Source organism: Belonocnema kinseyi, chromosome 6 (assembly GCF_010883055.1).
Source record: "Belonocnema kinseyi isolate 2016_QV_RU_SX_M_011 chromosome 6, B_treatae_v1, whole genome shotgun sequence".
Classification (NCBI taxonomy): domain Eukaryota; kingdom Metazoa; phylum Arthropoda; class Insecta; order Hymenoptera; family Cynipidae; genus Belonocnema; species Belonocnema kinseyi.
Window position 1 is genome coordinate 94,966,025 of NC_046662.1, and position 17,511 is coordinate 94,983,535.

Below are 17,511 nucleotides of genomic sequence, written 5' to 3' on the forward strand. Positions count from 1 at the left end.
AGGGAGCTCTTCTTAATATTTTGACACCAAAATCATGTCGATACACCTTACCGACTGCGAGTAAAGCCACCCACGCTTTAACTTGACAGACTGTAATACTAATATGTACAGTGCTAATATATTAGGGTATCGAATTCTACGCTTAAACTAAATTTTAATAGTATCACTGAGAAGTGAATAGTGAAGAGAAACATTGTTTATCAATTATTTTTTTATTATAAAGAAATAGTATGGCTTCAATGACTTAATAATCAGCATCTATCTATTTCAAATTCAGAGATTGTGATCCTCGGCTTTTCGTTTTGGGGTTAGAGAAAAAAGCAAATAATCATGCATATTTCCGGTTTTTTTACACATTTTAAAGCAACCTCTTGTACGTGTTATGTTGAAATCGCTTTTCGTCTGAAATCTGCAGAATCGTGTAATGTTTCATCAATTGCATGCTAACCTGAAAACTGATTACAAAACCCTTTATTTCTCTCTACACTATTCAAACCAGCCTTATTATTTAACACATTTTCAGAAGTGTTAAAAATTTCATTCAAGATTCTTTCCCTAAATGTAAATCAGGCAGTAATTTTGTTGGACAGACTAGTTGTGAGTGATACATTAGACTGATTTGTGGTTAAGTCTACATCGTTAAGTTGTGAATTTAATCTTATTTCTGAATAACATATATCACTAAATATCATTACTTACCTCATTCATTTAATTATTGGCACCCTCTATTATTTATTAAATAGATTAGGATTAAATCGTAGTTATTTTTTTATTAACAATTTTGAGATTTCCTCGAAATGTGCTGAAAAGAAAATAGTCACTTCCGAGAATTATAACGTTGCTAGGGGTAAATTGAAAACTGCAATTATGTAAAGATTTTCTTTAGCTAACTTGAAAATTCTTGGCAGCCTGGAAACAAGACTGAATTTTGTAGTTTCAGAACACATAAGTTATTGTTTAGCATAAGATGAATACGTATTCCTACAAAAAAATGTCTGCGCTATTAAAAAAAATTGCTCTTTATCTCTATTCTCTTATTATTTGATAAAATCTAGAGAAGGTGCCAGCAATTGGGAGGGGGCGGGGGGTGCCAAGAATTTGTGCTCTTACCCTACGTGACTATATTTTATTTTTATAAAATTGTTTTTAATGAAACGGGGACTTTCTTTACCTAGTAGCTTTACTCATGTTGATTAACATATTGTCCTTGTACCACGTAAAGTTGATATTATAGCTTCCTTGAGCAACACATGTTAACATGAATTGGTCACCCAATCGCACCACATGTTCATTCACTTGGTTGAGACGTAAGGTCTGAGGGAGAAAAATTGGCTCTATAAAAAGGACATTTTCTTTGTTTACAGCGTTTACGGCGCTCTTAAATTTTATTACCTGGAGCCTGAGCGACGGCTTTTGTTGGAAGGTGAAATGTGTGGATTCGAGGGTGATCTCGTTTAGCCGCCGACGTTGAACAAGACGATTAAGTGCTTCTCGAATTTTATCTCCATCTTGTGAATTTCCGAAAAAATGAAAGGTGACTTCCGACGAAAGCCTGCGAAATAATACCAAATGTCATTTACTAGTATCTAACATTAATGCATCAGACTAAAAACTTAAAAAACATAAATAATTAAAAATATATTCATAATTTGAAAGACTAAGAATTTCTCAGTAAAACGTTGAAGAAAATGATGCTAATATAATTAAGATTTAATTCCTGGTCCTCATTTTCATTTACTTCCAGATCATTTAATTGTGTAAAAGTAACGACAAAAGGAATGTTGAAAACTCATTAGTATAAATCCAAGAAAAATAGGTTATACAATAGAATAAAGGCACATTCTATAGTTACGTAATTATCCGTAACGTTAGCTCTGGACAAGCTGGAAAAGAAGTTAGAATTACGGAAAATTTCGAAATTATAGCTAGTGCGTAGAATAAAATAAATACAGTAAATTTCCGCATATTTCAACGGCCCTGAAACGTACACGTTCCATAATTTTAAGGCTCGATGGGCCCCAAATCTACCGCGAACATCAGGTTATTTTTGTTAAGCGATGTTCATTGATAGCCCGGGTTTTGTATCGATGAGAGTACTGTGAGACATTTTTTCAAGTGCGAATGTGCCGAAAAGTGCGGGTCGATTTGAAATGAATAAATACTATCAACAACAATACAGATAAATATTTCTAACCATTTTTATTTTTTAAATTAATTAAATTTAATCTAAGAAATATATTACTTCTTTAAACAATTTATTATTAATGTAATGTTACAGTTCATAATTTGTAATTTTAAATAGACCTGCGCTTTTCGGTACATGCGCAATTTACAATGTTGCGGTTGGTTAGCCTGCATGCATGTAAGTGGTTTTGTTGACGCACGACATGAGAAATTTAACATTTCCTTGAAATAGTCAAATTTTCCAACTACAAATAAATGTAATAGAAGCAAAAAAACGATAAAAATATTGACGCTGTAGACGTTGTAGTCATGATAGCATAGGTGGAAATGTCAGGAAATATATCATAATTCTTGAAATAGCAGTGCATACGCCTTTTTAGAAAAAAATATTCTGAACATTTTAAAAGTAACGAAAGCATTTATTTAACCTATTTTTCATTATTAAATTTTTTTATACCTTATAAATTCGAAAAATATTCAAATTTATATTTATTTATATTTTAATAATTTATTTAAATGTCTTAAAAATGCAACAAAGAAATCTATGCAAATGTGTGAATTTAAATAATTTTAACTCTAGAGAGGCATAGTTGAATTGGTGAGAATTAAAATTTCAGAATTTAAATTCCGCATGAAGGAATTAAAACAACTTATTACACATATTTTGTGAACTTATTAGAAGGAATTAAATAAAATCAAAATATGACCACTTCTGAGGAATAAAAAATATCTCTGTGAGGTGCGTTACCGGTACAATTAGAAGTAATTAAATATATTGAAAACACGTTCTCTTTGGGAGAATAGAAAAGTGTGTGGCGGGCGCCATGGAAATAGAAGTGAATAAGTTTACGCGTTATCTTATTCTTATTGTAGCATTTTAGACAGATGTAAAAATCGGGCATTCAAAATAATAGAATAATCTTCACTTTTGCGCTGAAATCTAAAAATATTAATTTTTTCTATTCTGCGCTTATTATCGGGAGGATAAGTGGAAATTTCAGCCGTCAGAAAGGTTATAAAAGCATAAATATTCATATTTTTTAAGTGTAGATGTTTTTGCGTAATTCTGTTCATTCCCTTTATCGGTTGAAGACCTTTCAGTTTTACGAAATATAATCAACCATCCGAAATTTGAGGTTAAAGTACCCGATTATGATACACTAGCATGAAATTTGGATGTTTTATTTTATTTTGTGACACTAAAAAGTCGAAACTGCACATGAACATGTACTGGTAATCTTGACGGTTCCTGTGCAGTAATTTGGTAATTTGGCGAAGGAGACTGTTCATGCTCCTGAAAAGGAACCTGTATGCAAGCTAACCTTTGAATGATCCTGTATAGGTTCCTTCACAGAGTCAATTGAGGCGTGGGTTCATATACAGGAACATCTTCAGAAATCTAGACATGAACTAGTGTAGAAACTAATCCGCGAAGATTCGCTAGTCACATGGCTCTCTCAATGGTGAGTTTGATCTTTAAGGGCATACAAAGGGGGCAACTTGATAGCTTTAATCGATTTTTGTATTCGCGATGGCTTTCTGTAATGAAACTTGCACATGTTTCTGTAAAGGATTCTTTCAAAGATTTCTTTGCTGGCTTTTTATAAGGGATCCTATATACACGTTTCTGTACAGGTACTTGTACATCAACATTTGCAGAATTCTTCGAGGTTCCTGTACAGGCATTTTTACTTAGGAAAAATGGAACATGACTAATAAATTACACTCTATGCTTGAGAAATATTACTATTTGCATATTTATGACTTACGTTTACGTTTAGAATGTTTTCCCCAAAAAGCTGTCTGCATTCCCACGCCATCATGCTAAAACACTAAATTTAAATCAACGAGGGTTTCCTGCTCTTGAGGCCTCTTTTTAATTAGTCAGCAATTGAATCGGACAAGACCGTACAGGGAACGTAGTAGGAGGTAACGAAACTGCGCAATTTAGAATAAGCGTGTCTCTATGAAATCCTCGTTATTGTGGTGACAGTAACTGTTAGTCTGACTTCCTGATTTATGAGTGACCATCCCCTTGAGGAGACCTTTGAAGGTGAACTTTGAAATAGACGAGCTTTAAAATAGGCGGAAGTTCACTGTACCAACTTAATTTTCAAAAAATTTCGAATATGCAAAGTAAGATGCCTTTTCAATAATCAAAAAATATCAATTATGCAGTGACTTTAAATTATCTACTTTTGATGCACTTCCCTTTTTATGAAACTACTGTGCTGTCACTGTTTTATTATTTTAGTACCTACTCACGTAACACTCAGGATTTTTAGGTCGTCCATTGAAGTGATATTAGCTATCCTCAAATATTTCGCAAGCTATAAAAGAAAAGACAAGAGATAAAAGTAGAGTTCTCTTTACATAACTTTCCTTAAATTAATTATTATTTCTGAAACACAATTAGAAATATTGAAATTCATTCAACAAAGTACTGTTTCTAAAAATTGGATCGGAATATAATATTTCAACCACTGTTATGAAAAAAAAGAAAACTAGAAAAGTGGAAAATGGTTAAACATCAGACATTAAAACTTTAAAACAATACAGCAGGGAGTAGGTTCTACCATAAATAATATTTTATGTGCGATTTTATGTCTCATATGCATATACGTGGGTGATAAATATATTATTTGATACATCAAGCAAAGAAAAATTATTATATTTTTTTAAGAAGCCGTCAAAGCAACAATAATATTGATAATAATTTTATTATGTTGAAACCTCATATAGATTCTGTTCAAATTATGAAATATTTCAGATTCTTTATAATTACTTGAAAACATTAGAAGAACAAGTACGCGATCAATTTTCCAGGAACTTTACTCCCTCCCCCCACCCTCTCCTAAATGATGCATTTTCCATTGCACTTAATATGCAGAATGATACATTGAAGAACCCCCCCCCCCCTAACATAACACGTATTATGTGAATGATCTTAAAGACGATTTGATGTTGACGAATAATCTTTAATCACATGTTATTCACATATTTTATCGTGTACCTTATAATACACTTTTTTTTTAATTTTTGAACTGGAAAGTATCTTAGATCAGACATATTTTTCAGTCTTCCTCGCCGAGTGAGTCACGCGTACTCTGAAAGGAAAATAGCTTAATAGTATTTATACATTGTTATGTATTTATATTATTTCTTCTCGTCAAGAGAAGAAAAGAGAGCGCTCGGTGAAATTCACATTTTCACTTGAACGGTGATAAAACATTTTGTAAAATATTTCCTGTTGTTCCCAGGACGTTGGAAATCTCTAAAGTCAGTGAATAAAGTGACTATGTAGAATCTATAAGAAACTCTTTGCAAGAGGAAAATAAATAAAAGGAAAAAGCTCTCGTGATTTATACGACACGTACCGTGAAATTGAAATTCTCACTTGATCGGAAATTTTAAACTTTCTACATCCTTTCCTATTGATTCTAAGACGTTGATAATCTCCAATTTGCCAATAAAGCTACAGCCAAATACACCCTTTACAAAGAAGATAATTAATGCAAAAAGAGCTCTTATATTATCCATAGATCAAACACAGTAAAATGAATATTTTCACTTAACCCGAACTTCAAAATACTACAAAATATTTCCTACTGATTATAGGATGTTGGATTTTTTTCTCAAAATGAGAATACTTCAAGTGTGACCCTATAGCATGTACATAGGGGAGAGTTGGCTATGCCGGACGCCTTAAAATGAAATGTCTTGCAATTTTGATCCGATTTGATCCAAGAAAATCTTGAAGTTAACATAATTTAAAAGAGATTTATGAGCGTCGATTTTTGAATATTTTATTTACTCTTTTTATTATGTAACGACATAGTTGACATTTTTTGTCAAATAAGAGATTAGATTTAAGTACGTATTTTTATGTGAAACATCATAAGATCAGTAAAAACGTGCATGAGAAATAATAACCGGCTGATTAAGAAGTTTAGAAAATTGTTTTATTTTTATATCAACAAATTAGCAATTGAAATTGATACAATTTTTTGTTTAAGATATACGTAAGAAAATGCTCAGTTACGATTTTTTTCTAAATTCAATGCAATTGTTAATGTTATAAAAAAATTTAATAAATAAAATTCATATTCCAGCTATTTCGCGCTCTAAAGACATCGTTCCTTAATAAAATTGAGAAGAAATTGGTCAAATATAAAAAAAGTTGGTCAAATTCTCACTGTACATTATCAAAGAAAAAGAATGTTTTAATTTATAAACAAATTCACAGCTTACCTAGTTTTTCAGAATTAAATGTATTTTTTTACCAACTCGACTGCCATTGATGCCAATACGTTAACTTTCAGCCCGCAGATGTCGTTTTATCAACTAAATAAAAAAATAATAATTTGCTATATACCTTTCGTATGTTATTCTATTAATGAGCCACAATTGTTTTATTTTTAAACAATTAACCTACAAAATCGCGATTACTTCATTCTTATAAAATGCTTTAGTGCTTCTGAATGTAACAATATTTCAATTTTTATTCTGTACTTATTTCTTTAAAAGGTATTTAAATAAATAACAAATGCTCGTGTCGCAAAAAAGTTGAAAAATGTCGGTCACTGGTCTACAATATTTTTAATTTTGACGCAAAACTTTAACTAATTAATTTGGATAGATAAAAATAAACAATTTTAAAAATTTTATAGCCCGCTGGACATTATTCCTAATAAGTTTCTTTACTAATTTTATGCTGTGGGACCTAAATATAAGTAGCTGCAAAAATAGGATCATTTAGAAAAATCTCAAAATATACTGTTAAATACAAAATTTGAAAACAAGTTAAATTAAAAAATTGGCTCAAAGGAAGTTTAAAAAGTACTTTATCTATTAAAACACAACATTTTCATGTTTCTGGTATTTCAAAACATGCTGTAAGTACTTAATTTCTCTCAAAGAATTTTTTATCGCATCCCGCCAAACTTGTTTTTTCATAATTACTTTCATAGAGCATTAAAGAACAATTTTTTCAATCATGAAATCAACCTCGTGTGCAAAAGTATTATAAGAATAAACAAACTGAGGCGTTATTTATAACATTCACTGTATCACAGTCTACTCTTAGATACTTTATTTATAGGGTGACATAAAAAAGCTGACAATACCACGTCCCTCAAATATGATACGCCTGTTTTTAACAGAATAATTTTCATAATTGCAGGACTTTATTAAGTGGGTTTTCTCCAATAATGTATACTATGTGCCAATTATTTTTACTTTACCCCGTAACATAAAGATATGAAACTAATTGATGTTTTAATAAAATAATTTTATGTAATCAGATTCGAATGTAAAAATATGACAGAACAAATTATTAGGATAATTTTGCGACTAGTTCATTCCATTTCCCAACTCTGCCAATTTTTCCAGAAAGCTAACCCGAGTTTCACAGAAGACACAAAAATGGTATAACTTTAGCGGATTTAATTTTAAACAAAATAATAAAAAAATACTCTCGAAACATTGTCAAGCTCTATTTAATCGTGAAAGGAGCGCTTAGAAAAAGCAACTATCTTTCTTAAAAAAAAAACCTTGTCACAGAGCTATTACTTATCTCTCTTGAATCGTGAAAGAAACGTCTGGGAAAAGCGACCATCTCCAAAAAAATTCTGTGAATGTAAGTGCCCCTTGAGAAAATGTATGTATTATAATTGAAGCTATAACAAGAAAGTACTTCAGAGTCCTCGAGAAAATGACAACGGGCCCTTTAAAAGGACGAATTTGAAATACAAAATAGCGTATAACTTCAATATATTAAAAAAAAAATCAACACCAATGGTACCCCTTATCCGGTTCTATTAAATTATGGACTCCTTATCTTTTATCTTTTGATAAAGAGTAAATTATTATTTTTATCGTGCTAGATAGCTTTTTTTATAAATAAGAGTGAAAAAACGTAGATTTTTATTTTGTCATTTATTAATATTAATCTTGTTGCTATTTGTTCAATGAGATTGTAACTCATATTTTAAACCACAAAGAGCAGATTTAATTGTTATTTTGACTTGAAAAATATCGTAGAAGGTTTATATCAAAAGATTGTGATTCCATAAAAAAATATCATTATGAAACAAAAACGTACACCTTCATCTCGCAAATTATTATCCATAGACAAATTGTAATTAATATGGATGAAATAAAATCGTTTTATGTGGATCTGATACACTTTTCCCCGCTTAAATAAAAATCTAATAATTCCAACTTTTGTATCTTTACCCATCTAAATTTTCTTAATTGTCTAGAAAACAAGCCTTAATAATGTAGATACATATTAGTATGTAAAAAAGGGAATATGAACTACTAACAATTTTTGGCGACTGTAATTTCTTTATTAATTGCCTCGAAAGTATAGGATTACATATAAGTAAATTATGCAATAACAAACTTAAACACATTGAATAAAAATTGGAAACATAATTTTGAATGCATCTGTTTCTCTCTTATACACATACATAATATTTTCTCGAAGATTTAGAGTCCCGCAAGATCCTTCTAGTCTACATCGTCTCCTCGCATCCAACTCGTCTCAGCTTGTAATAAAGCAGGATTATGTCGCTCTACTTTTGAGCCTCGACAATTTGTATATGCGCTTTGCGCAGTTACATAATCAAATGTGTTTTAAAGCACTCTTGTTCCTCAGCACAATCGTAGGAACACTCGCCAAGCCTCTCATCCTCAAACTCCGCCTCTTCGTTTAAAGACTCAGGTTGAATTTTTTTCAATTTCTTTTCCAGAATAAGTGCATGAGGTGCTTGAAAGTCACTCCGGAGACTCCAAGAAATATGGTTCATCGGAGGTAACAAGGACACAGGATAGGTCTGTAGCCGAGGGACACATCATGGATTTTAGAGTTTCCTTGGAGACTCTGATTACTTCAATTCCATTCTCCCTGCAGTAAGCTTCCAGAAGGGTTATTTGGAGGTGGCTGGCTGAATCTGTTTGCCCCTCTGAAGGTACAAAGCAAACACTTTTTTGTGTATTGCCGGCTCGTGTTGCCAAAGCTCGCAGGGTTGGCAGCAAACCGCATGTAATATTGGTGCCGCGATGGAGATCTCGATTCTTTTTTTGGTTCCACATTTTGGTTCTGGAAGTAAATAGAATAATTAATTTTTTTGGATTGGGGACTTGAAAGTGTTTTTGTGAGGTTTTAAGTTCTTTCAAGGTTGATGCTGCTATATCTCTTTGTCCATGGCATTGAGGAAACTAAAAAATACTTTTCAGGTCAGAATTATACATATTATTTGTTTTTGCTGATATTTATATACAAAAGTATCTTTTGCATATTTCAAGATTAGCAGATTACATTGGTTTTATTGTAGCTTAGATTTGATCCTATCTCTAATTTGCATATGTTTCGCATTTTGGCGAGAATTATGAGGAAAAAATATGACAAAAGAAAAAAAATCGCATACAATAAAGTTTATTCAAAATTTTTTATTTTATATCACATAAATTGGAGTCTTTTTTATTATTTGAAATTTTCGATTACTTTTAAATTATGTAGAGTGCTTCGAAAAAGTTTTTAATTAAGATTCTTTCAAAACTTAAGTCCTGCGAATTTTTGAATTACTCTCCTATTTTAAGAGATTTTATTTTGGAATATGTACTTTCAAAGTTTCTTCTTTTTTTGAAATTTTCTTACGCTCAATGTTTTTATTTAACGTATTATAATTCTATTAAGTTATTCTGACATTCAAAAAAGTTAAATTCGTTTATTTTTCAACGCTGTTTATCCCGAAAATAGTCAAATTGCATTACTTTTTAAATTAAAAATGAATTTTAAGCCACTTAGAATGTAAACTGGCCCAGACAGCATGATTTTACTGTTTTATAAACTGTGAATGTAGACTAAGGCCGGTTATTTTTTTACTTAAACAAACTTTTCTCTTTCTATTAGTTTCAAAACTCTAGCATATATTTTATATTTACAGTCATTACAAGTAAACATAAATATTAAATTAAATATTAAAAAGAATTCTTTTTACTCTATTTATAATTTTCTGAATATGTACAAGTAACATATTTTTTGGACTAAGTTAAATGCACACTTTTTTGTCAAAAGTTGAATAGATCGATCAAAAAATTCCTCCAGCTTGAACCAAAAAATTATGCTATTATTTTTCATTATGTCCAACATTTTTTATTGTGTTTAATATGTTTCAAATTCGCGTCAAAAAAAATTCCAATATTGTAAAATTCCTACATCCTGAACATTTTTTCCGAAAAAGCAGAATGATAATATGATTTTTTGGTTAAGGCTAAAAAAATCAGATTCATTTGTATTAACCGTACCTATAAAAAAACGCTATACTTTTGAACCAATAGGAAACATTGTTTTCTTCAAAATTTTGAATGTTCAAATTCAAAATATAAACCGCAGATATTGTCCGATCGAAAAAATGTTTTGCAGCTGTAAAGTTGGCAAGGTTGGGCAACTTTTGCGGGGTATTGAAATGCAATCAGAAAAAAAATGTTCAAAAACGAAGCGCCCTAATGGAGATCAACCGATGGATCAACCAATCCTGAAATACTTTAAATTATTTTGTGTTTTTAAAACCTCTTTAAATATCATCTTTTATATATACAAAATAACACAATCCCTTCAAATATCATGGAATACTATAAAATCCACCATAATCATTGATGTCCATTGAAGTTGTTTAAATGATATGAAAACATTTAGTTCAAATTATTATTATTGTTTTGAAATTCCTCGAAATCCAGTGAAATACTTGGAATTTCCTTGAAATCCTATCAAATCATTTGAATTTTTTCGGATCGTTTAGAAGTTTCTTAAAATATTTTAAAATCACTAGAAATATTTACGAACACCATGATATTTATTATAGTATTTTTATTCTTTTAAACCCCTTTTAACTCTAATTAGTCACACTTCAGTAGAGTCGCATAATAGTAACACTGGGTGAATTTCATTATCTCCCCCCCCCCCATGACTCCCAGAAATCTAAAAAATTGCTAGGTAGTATTTAAGGATTTCAAAAGATGAGCTTTTAGTTTTGCAACCGAAATTGTCTAAATATTTTTTAAATCGAAGAAGTTAAAGTAACCAGCGAAACTCTGCGAGGGACTCGAAGATTTTTTGTGGTGAATTTCGCCCTCAATGAATAATTAGGGTTAAATCTCAATAAATTTCATTGAATGCTCTCAAATTTCTTATAGATGTTAAATATGCAACCGCCCGAGATTTATAATGTTTCAGTTTCACTTTTTTAAATTTACTTCTGAGAGAATATTACTTTAAAAGTTTGACTAATTGTATGTTAAATCATTTTAGCATTAAATACATTTAGATTTTTTCAACTAACGAAACTAAAAGTTCCAAAAGATTATGAAAGTTCTTGAATTTTACTTTAGACATTGAAAGAAAGAATTGTTGACGCCCTCTCGCGATAAACTCATCTCACATATTACGTGAAAAGTAATTATCAATATTCTTATCATTCGTCGAATAGTGTGTCACAAACTGATGCAACATGCGTTCTCGGTAAAAAAATTATAACACAAAGAGAATCAGAAGACTGAGAATGATGAAAATCCGATAATCAGCTGAGTATAAAAATGATAAGACACGTGTCTCGGCACATTTTTCATGCCTGACCACGAGGGGCGTTACTACTTGTTAACTGTTCTACCGGCATCAACCTGGAACTACTGTCAAGGGAATGCACTCATCCTCATGGCGTGGCTTACAGTAATAGCAGTAGTATAACTTTACTGATGGAAGATCTTCCTTACCTGTCAGACAAATGGTTGAAGCATATGGACCGTAATTCCTCGCAAGTCATACTGGTGAGTGATTTTTCTTTTCTTGGAAGATAAGCTTCGGATTTGCACGTACAATGGCTTCCTGGCGAACCAATTTTCGAATCGTAAGATTCTTCGGACGTGGGATAAATTTTTAGTGCTGAACTTTGCGGAGCAAGTGGTAGCACTGGCAGCTTTCCTCGAGTTTGAATTCTCCAATTCACTGTGAGATAACTAGATAAGTACACACACAGCCGGTTTACAAGCGATACTGTTTAAACACTCTCAACACTGTCTCGCCGTATTGCTTCTGATAGCTTCTCTCAGCTTGTCTGAACACGTTTCACTGGCGACGATACGAACGCTATTGAATGACCTCGCACATCTGCGCCTCGGTTTTATTATCTAGTCTTCCCCCACCAATTTCTTAGGGAAAGAGGACGGCGTACACGTGGATGCGTTCAGTGCTACTTCGTAACCATAGCCACAGCCGGTTATTCCAAACGTTTCAGAAGAGAAGAGTTTCCCGTAGGGTTGAGTATGGGTATCCTAGGGAATGGGGAAATACGCGGACAATCGCTATGTTCGAACGCGCCAATCTAAATGCTGCATCTGTTTGCGCCAATGTAACGAACTATGACTCATCTTGCATCATGAAATCAGTTTTGAGTAGTAACTTGTTACGAATAACTAAGTTACTGAAAACTGACTGTATTTGTAACTTTGAGGATAACATCGTTACTATTTTAAAAAGTAACTTTTAAGGTCAGTTAGTGGCGATTTTTTTAGTAACTTGGAACTTAATTTTAGTTACTTTGAAGTTGCTTTATGTTTTTTGTATATCTTCTATTAAGAAAATTTTTCTGGGTTTGTTATGGGTAGAAAATTAATCTCTTTTATCCGATGATTCAGCCATTTTACCAACATCTGTATGTTTTCGTTAAATTCAACTGTGATTGACTTCAAATTATGTAAATTCTTTCTTGGTTAAAATAATATCAAATATTATATTATTCGTTGAGAATTCATCTATTTTTGTTGAAAATTCCTGTATTCATTAAAAATTTAATAATGTTGGTAGAAAGTTCAACTAATGTTTGGAAAAATAATGAACATTTTTGTTGCAAATTCAACTCTTTTGATGAAAAGTGTTGTTTTTAGTTTGAAAATTCATCCCTTTTAGTAAAACAAAATTATGTAGAGGTTTAAGCGATTTTGTTGAAAATCGTGGGTGCAGTTCCGAATAGCTGAATTCTCTGATTTTATTTAAACTCTGCATACAAAACCATAAGTCATAGATGCGTTTATCTAAGCCAATATGCAAAATTTCGCAAAATGTTCTTTTCAAATATTTTTTGTTTCGCATATTTTTTTCTGCGAGTGATAGTATCCGAGAAAACGAATGATAAATCGATTTTCATATAAAAAAATCCATAAACATCATGGGTTTTTGAGATTATCTCAGCCAATACGCAAAATTCTGCAAAAATTTGCAGACATCTAATGATCAACTATTTCAGTACTGTGCATTACCGCGACAACAGGCCCTAAGTGGCGACAAGAGTAATCATGCACTTCTCTGACTAATCAGTTGAATCAGTTGAGGATTCATAAGTTTAGTTGAAAATTCATCTGTTTGGTTGAAAATTTGGCTACTTTGTTTCAAATACTTTTTTGGGGGTATAAGATTGAAATATTTTGGTAGAAACTTCTTCTATATTGTCTTAAATTTTCTTCTTTTTCGTTAGAAAATCGTACAACATTGAGACATTTGGTTCAAAATTTTTATTTCCAAAATGAAAATTTAATTATTTGATTGAAAATTGATGTATTTTCTTACAAGTTCAACTATTTAGTTAGATAGTAGAACTATTTAATTGAAAAGTAACTTTTCTGTTGAAAATTTATCCTTTTGGTTTGAAAGTGTTCATTTTGGTTTGAAAGCTTATTTCTTCCTGTAAAAAAATGCATATTGTTTTGTTAAAGGTAAAAGTGTTTGGTTGAAAAATTTGTTTAAAAACCTTTCTTAGTTGGCAATTTAACTCTTCTGGTGAAAATTTATCTTTTTAGTTAAAAATTTAACTATTTTTTTAAAAGTCATCTATTTTGTTGAAAATGCAATATTATTTCTTGAAATGTTAGGAATTTAAAGTGCTTCAAATTGAATCATACAAAAAGTGTTTTGTCAAAAATTTAATACATTTTAGATCCTGCCTCTTACCATTATAACGTGAATTTCAGAATAAGGATTTAAACCTAGACAAATTGTTCTAAATTTAATTGAACTAATTTTAAGCCATAACAATGAAAAGCATTCCTATTTGTTCAGTTGTACATATACTATTTTCAGCTATTTTATCAGTCAAAAGTTATGATTTGCATAGTATCGTGAAACAGGGACATGAAAATGCTAGAACTAAATACGTGAATCGTGATTTTAATTTAAAACTCAATATGAAAAATCATTATAAGGGCCAATTTCACCAACTCTGATTAAATCCATGATTAACTAATGATGATTATTTTTTAAGCAATGATTAAATCAGCGTTAACCAGCGATGCGTTCTACTAAGCATTTTCAACTTCTGGTTAGCTAATCGTATACTTTGTTCGTTGTAAGGTCTAGTTTCTAGGTCTTTCTGTTGTAACGGCGACTGATTGGTTAGAACGATATTCTTCGTTAATACTCGGGGCCATATTAGCATATAATAAGATTCCCAAGTTTGAGATTACGAGTGGTTTCAGTGGCAAGTGCAATAGAAGAGAAGTGGCAATTGTGTTTTTTTTATAAAAATAGGAACAAAAAAGTGAAGAAAAGTGTTGAATAATATCTCCAGCAGCAATAAGACGCGAATCAGTTGCGTAGTACCGTAGAGCAAGTAGGAGCTGTATCCTAGGTGGAATACCATTGTTTCTGAAATATAATTTTTATTTATACATGGTAACCAGAAGAAAAGTGTTGAATAATGTACATTTGGATAAAAAGAAGACCAATGACTATTATTTATAAACATGTTTCATACAAAAAGATTAGGTTTGGAATGAGAAAATTGATTGTGTACCAAAAATTATAATTTTAAATAAAATACATAGATTTTCAAACAAATAGTTGAGTGTCCAACCAAAAAAAAAAATACAATTAAAATCAGTAAAACTTTCATTTAAAAAAATTTGCAACTCAGAAATGAAAACAAATTTCCAGGTAAGAAGATCAATTTTCTACAAAAAACAAGGAATTTGTTAGAAAGTGCATATGGTTTGAAACAAGTAGTTTCAATTTTTAAGGGCATGTGATACTTACAATTTCCCCGGCTTTTTTTCCACAAAAATGAAAATTTTTAAAAACTGAATTCGGAGATGCTATAAAATATCATAACAGACGTCCCCGGACTCTTTTTTTGAGGGATAATAACAAAAACAATTTATTGTGTTAAATAAAAATTTTATGCATATATATTATTTTGAGGTTACGTCGTTTTTTATCTCTGCCTTTCCGATAATCTGGAAATTATTTATGAAATAAACTTTTTTGATTGCCTGCAAAAAGTGTTAGTTCAGGGAGATTAGTTACTATGTTTATTTGCAAGTCCAAAGTTTTCGGCCAAAAATATTGTGTAGTTTGGAAGTAACGCACAGGAGAATTGTAACATACATAACCTCCAAATGTACACACGTTGTTAGCAATATCAAAAATTTTTTTGAAAAAAAAAACACAAATAAGGTGTGCGGGGACGTCCGTTAGCATGTTCGCTATCATTTCACAAATTTTTAAGACAAAATATTGATTATTCTAGAAACAAAGCCGTCGGAACCTAAAACTGTTAAAATCGATACTAATTCCTAAGCGCTATGCAAATTAATCAGATTTTGCTAAATTAAAACTTTTTTGAATTAAACAAAAAAAAAGTGTGTGGGGACGTCCGATAGCACGGTCGCTATCATGCCCCAAATTTTTAAGACAAAATATTGATTATTAAAGAAAAAAAGCCGTCGGAACCTAAAACTGGTAAAATCGACAATTTTCTAAGTATTACATGCCCTTAACTGGAAAAGATAAATTAACCAAACAAACAAGAAGAGTTAAATGCACTCACTGCACTTGCATTTCAATTTCGGGGTTATGTTATTTTAATCACTGATTAAATTCCATAACCAGCCATTATTGGGTGGTTAAGTTAATCCATGATTATTTTCCCCTCATCATGATTAAAAGAATGATGGAACACTAAGTATTAATTAAATAAGGCTAATCAATGCTTAACGATTGAATCAGAGTTGGTGAAATCGGCCCTAAATGACTGATGAAAGTAAGTTCAAAGAAATTAATAATTTTGGTGATCCTACCGAACAAGACGGAAAAATAAACCCCGTTTAGAAACTGATATGATGGCCAGGATATTTTGAATGACATATCTATGTATTACTCAATTAGAATTTTATTCTTAATACATATTGTTCTTAACTTGCCGAAAAATATTGTGTATTTTTATTTAATTTAACTAATTCCTTATTTGTGGCAAATCAAGTTTTTTTATGAATGATCATCTTAGTTATTTTGATTTTCAAATGATAAAATTAAGGAAGTGAAACAACTAAATTTTTAGGTAAATTGATGTTACTTAAAAACAGAAACTTATTCAAATATTTATAAAATACATTCTTTTTCATAAGCTAAATTAACTTTCTAAAGGATTGAGGAGAAATGCAGATGGAAATAACTCACAGAAGGACACAAAATGTGACAAAATGCGGTTTTTTCGTTATAAATTTCTAGAGTTTATAATTTGGGTCCAATTTGCTAGAAGGGACCTTATCTTAAAGATTTTGTAATATTCTTCTTTATTCAATATATTTTTACTTAATAAATGAGAAAAAAGTCATTTTCAGGGTATCCAGCGGATCGGGGAAATCCCGGGAATTTTATCCAGCAGGGAAAAACCGGGGAATTTGATTTAGGATCAGGAATTCTTTTGGCCTTTCGCAAGTATACTTTTTTTTACTTTATCTTCTTTTATTGTTTAGTCGATAATCAAAGAGAGGTCAATTGCGTTATTTTTGTTAAGTAGATAAGAGTAACATTTCCTTATCTAAGAGAGGCTGAAACCTATCAAAATCCTCTATAAAAGAATCAGGTAGAAGTCAAATTGTGAATTATTTAAGAATATATTGCAAAAGTACCGCATATTTCAATGTTTTCTTAATACTTAAATAACGCCTAATATAATAAACATTTAAAAAAGTTGATACAAAAAAGTTTGAAACATTTCATTGTTTCTGATCTTTAGGATATCAATAATAAACATCAAATTCATATAGATTTTAAATATATTTGATAGAAACCTCATCCATTACCTATTTCATAGATTTTACACAAATATTTCTTTCAGCATAAACAATATTAAAGATTTGCCAACATTTTTGTTTAAATTTTAAACATATAGCACACGACAAGCAACAATTTTCACAATAACGGCGATAAGTTGGTGCGATTTTATAGAAATTCACCTTTAAAATAATGCAAAGGGCATTGAAAAACATTTA

The 17,511-nt window shown here is 30.8% G+C and overlaps 3 protein-coding genes across 3 annotated transcripts in view; 1 reads left to right on the top strand and 2 right to left on the bottom strand.

The window, feature by feature from the left end:
- LOC117174512 (cadherin EGF LAG seven-pass G-type receptor 2-like) overlaps positions 1 to 4,508 on the bottom strand; it is a 34,663-nt gene extending 30,155 nt beyond the window's left edge. Inside the window, exons 1-3 of the mRNA XM_033363696.1 lie at positions 4,450 to 4,508; positions 1,393 to 1,552; positions 1,172 to 1,314 (exon numbers count right to left, since the gene is read on the bottom strand). Coding sequence (XP_033219587.1) covers positions 1,172 to 1,314; positions 1,393 to 1,552; positions 4,450 to 4,478 — 332 coding nt within the window. The 5' untranslated portion in view covers positions 4,479 to 4,508. The remainder of the gene's footprint in view (positions 1 to 1,171; positions 1,315 to 1,392; positions 1,553 to 4,449) is intronic.
- A 4,037-nt stretch (positions 4,509 to 8,545) lies between these two features.
- Positions 8,546 to 12,339, bottom strand: LOC117174427. Its single transcript, XM_033363541.1, has 2 exons — positions 11,962 to 12,339; positions 8,546 to 9,289 (listed from the first exon to the last, which is right to left on the bottom strand). The coding sequence occupies exons 1-2, from the start codon at positions 12,009 to 12,011 to the stop codon at positions 8,965 to 8,967; spliced, it is 375 nt and encodes a 124-aa protein (XP_033219432.1). The 5' UTR covers positions 12,012 to 12,339; the 3' UTR covers positions 8,546 to 8,964.
- Positions 11,880 to 17,511, top strand: part of LOC117174426 (electron transfer flavoprotein beta subunit lysine methyltransferase-like) — a 91,434-nt gene continuing 85,802 nt past the window's right edge. Inside the window, exon 1 of the mRNA XM_033363540.1 lies at positions 11,880 to 12,015. The gene's annotated coding sequence lies outside the window, so the exon portion shown is untranslated. The remainder of the gene's footprint in view (positions 12,016 to 17,511) is intronic.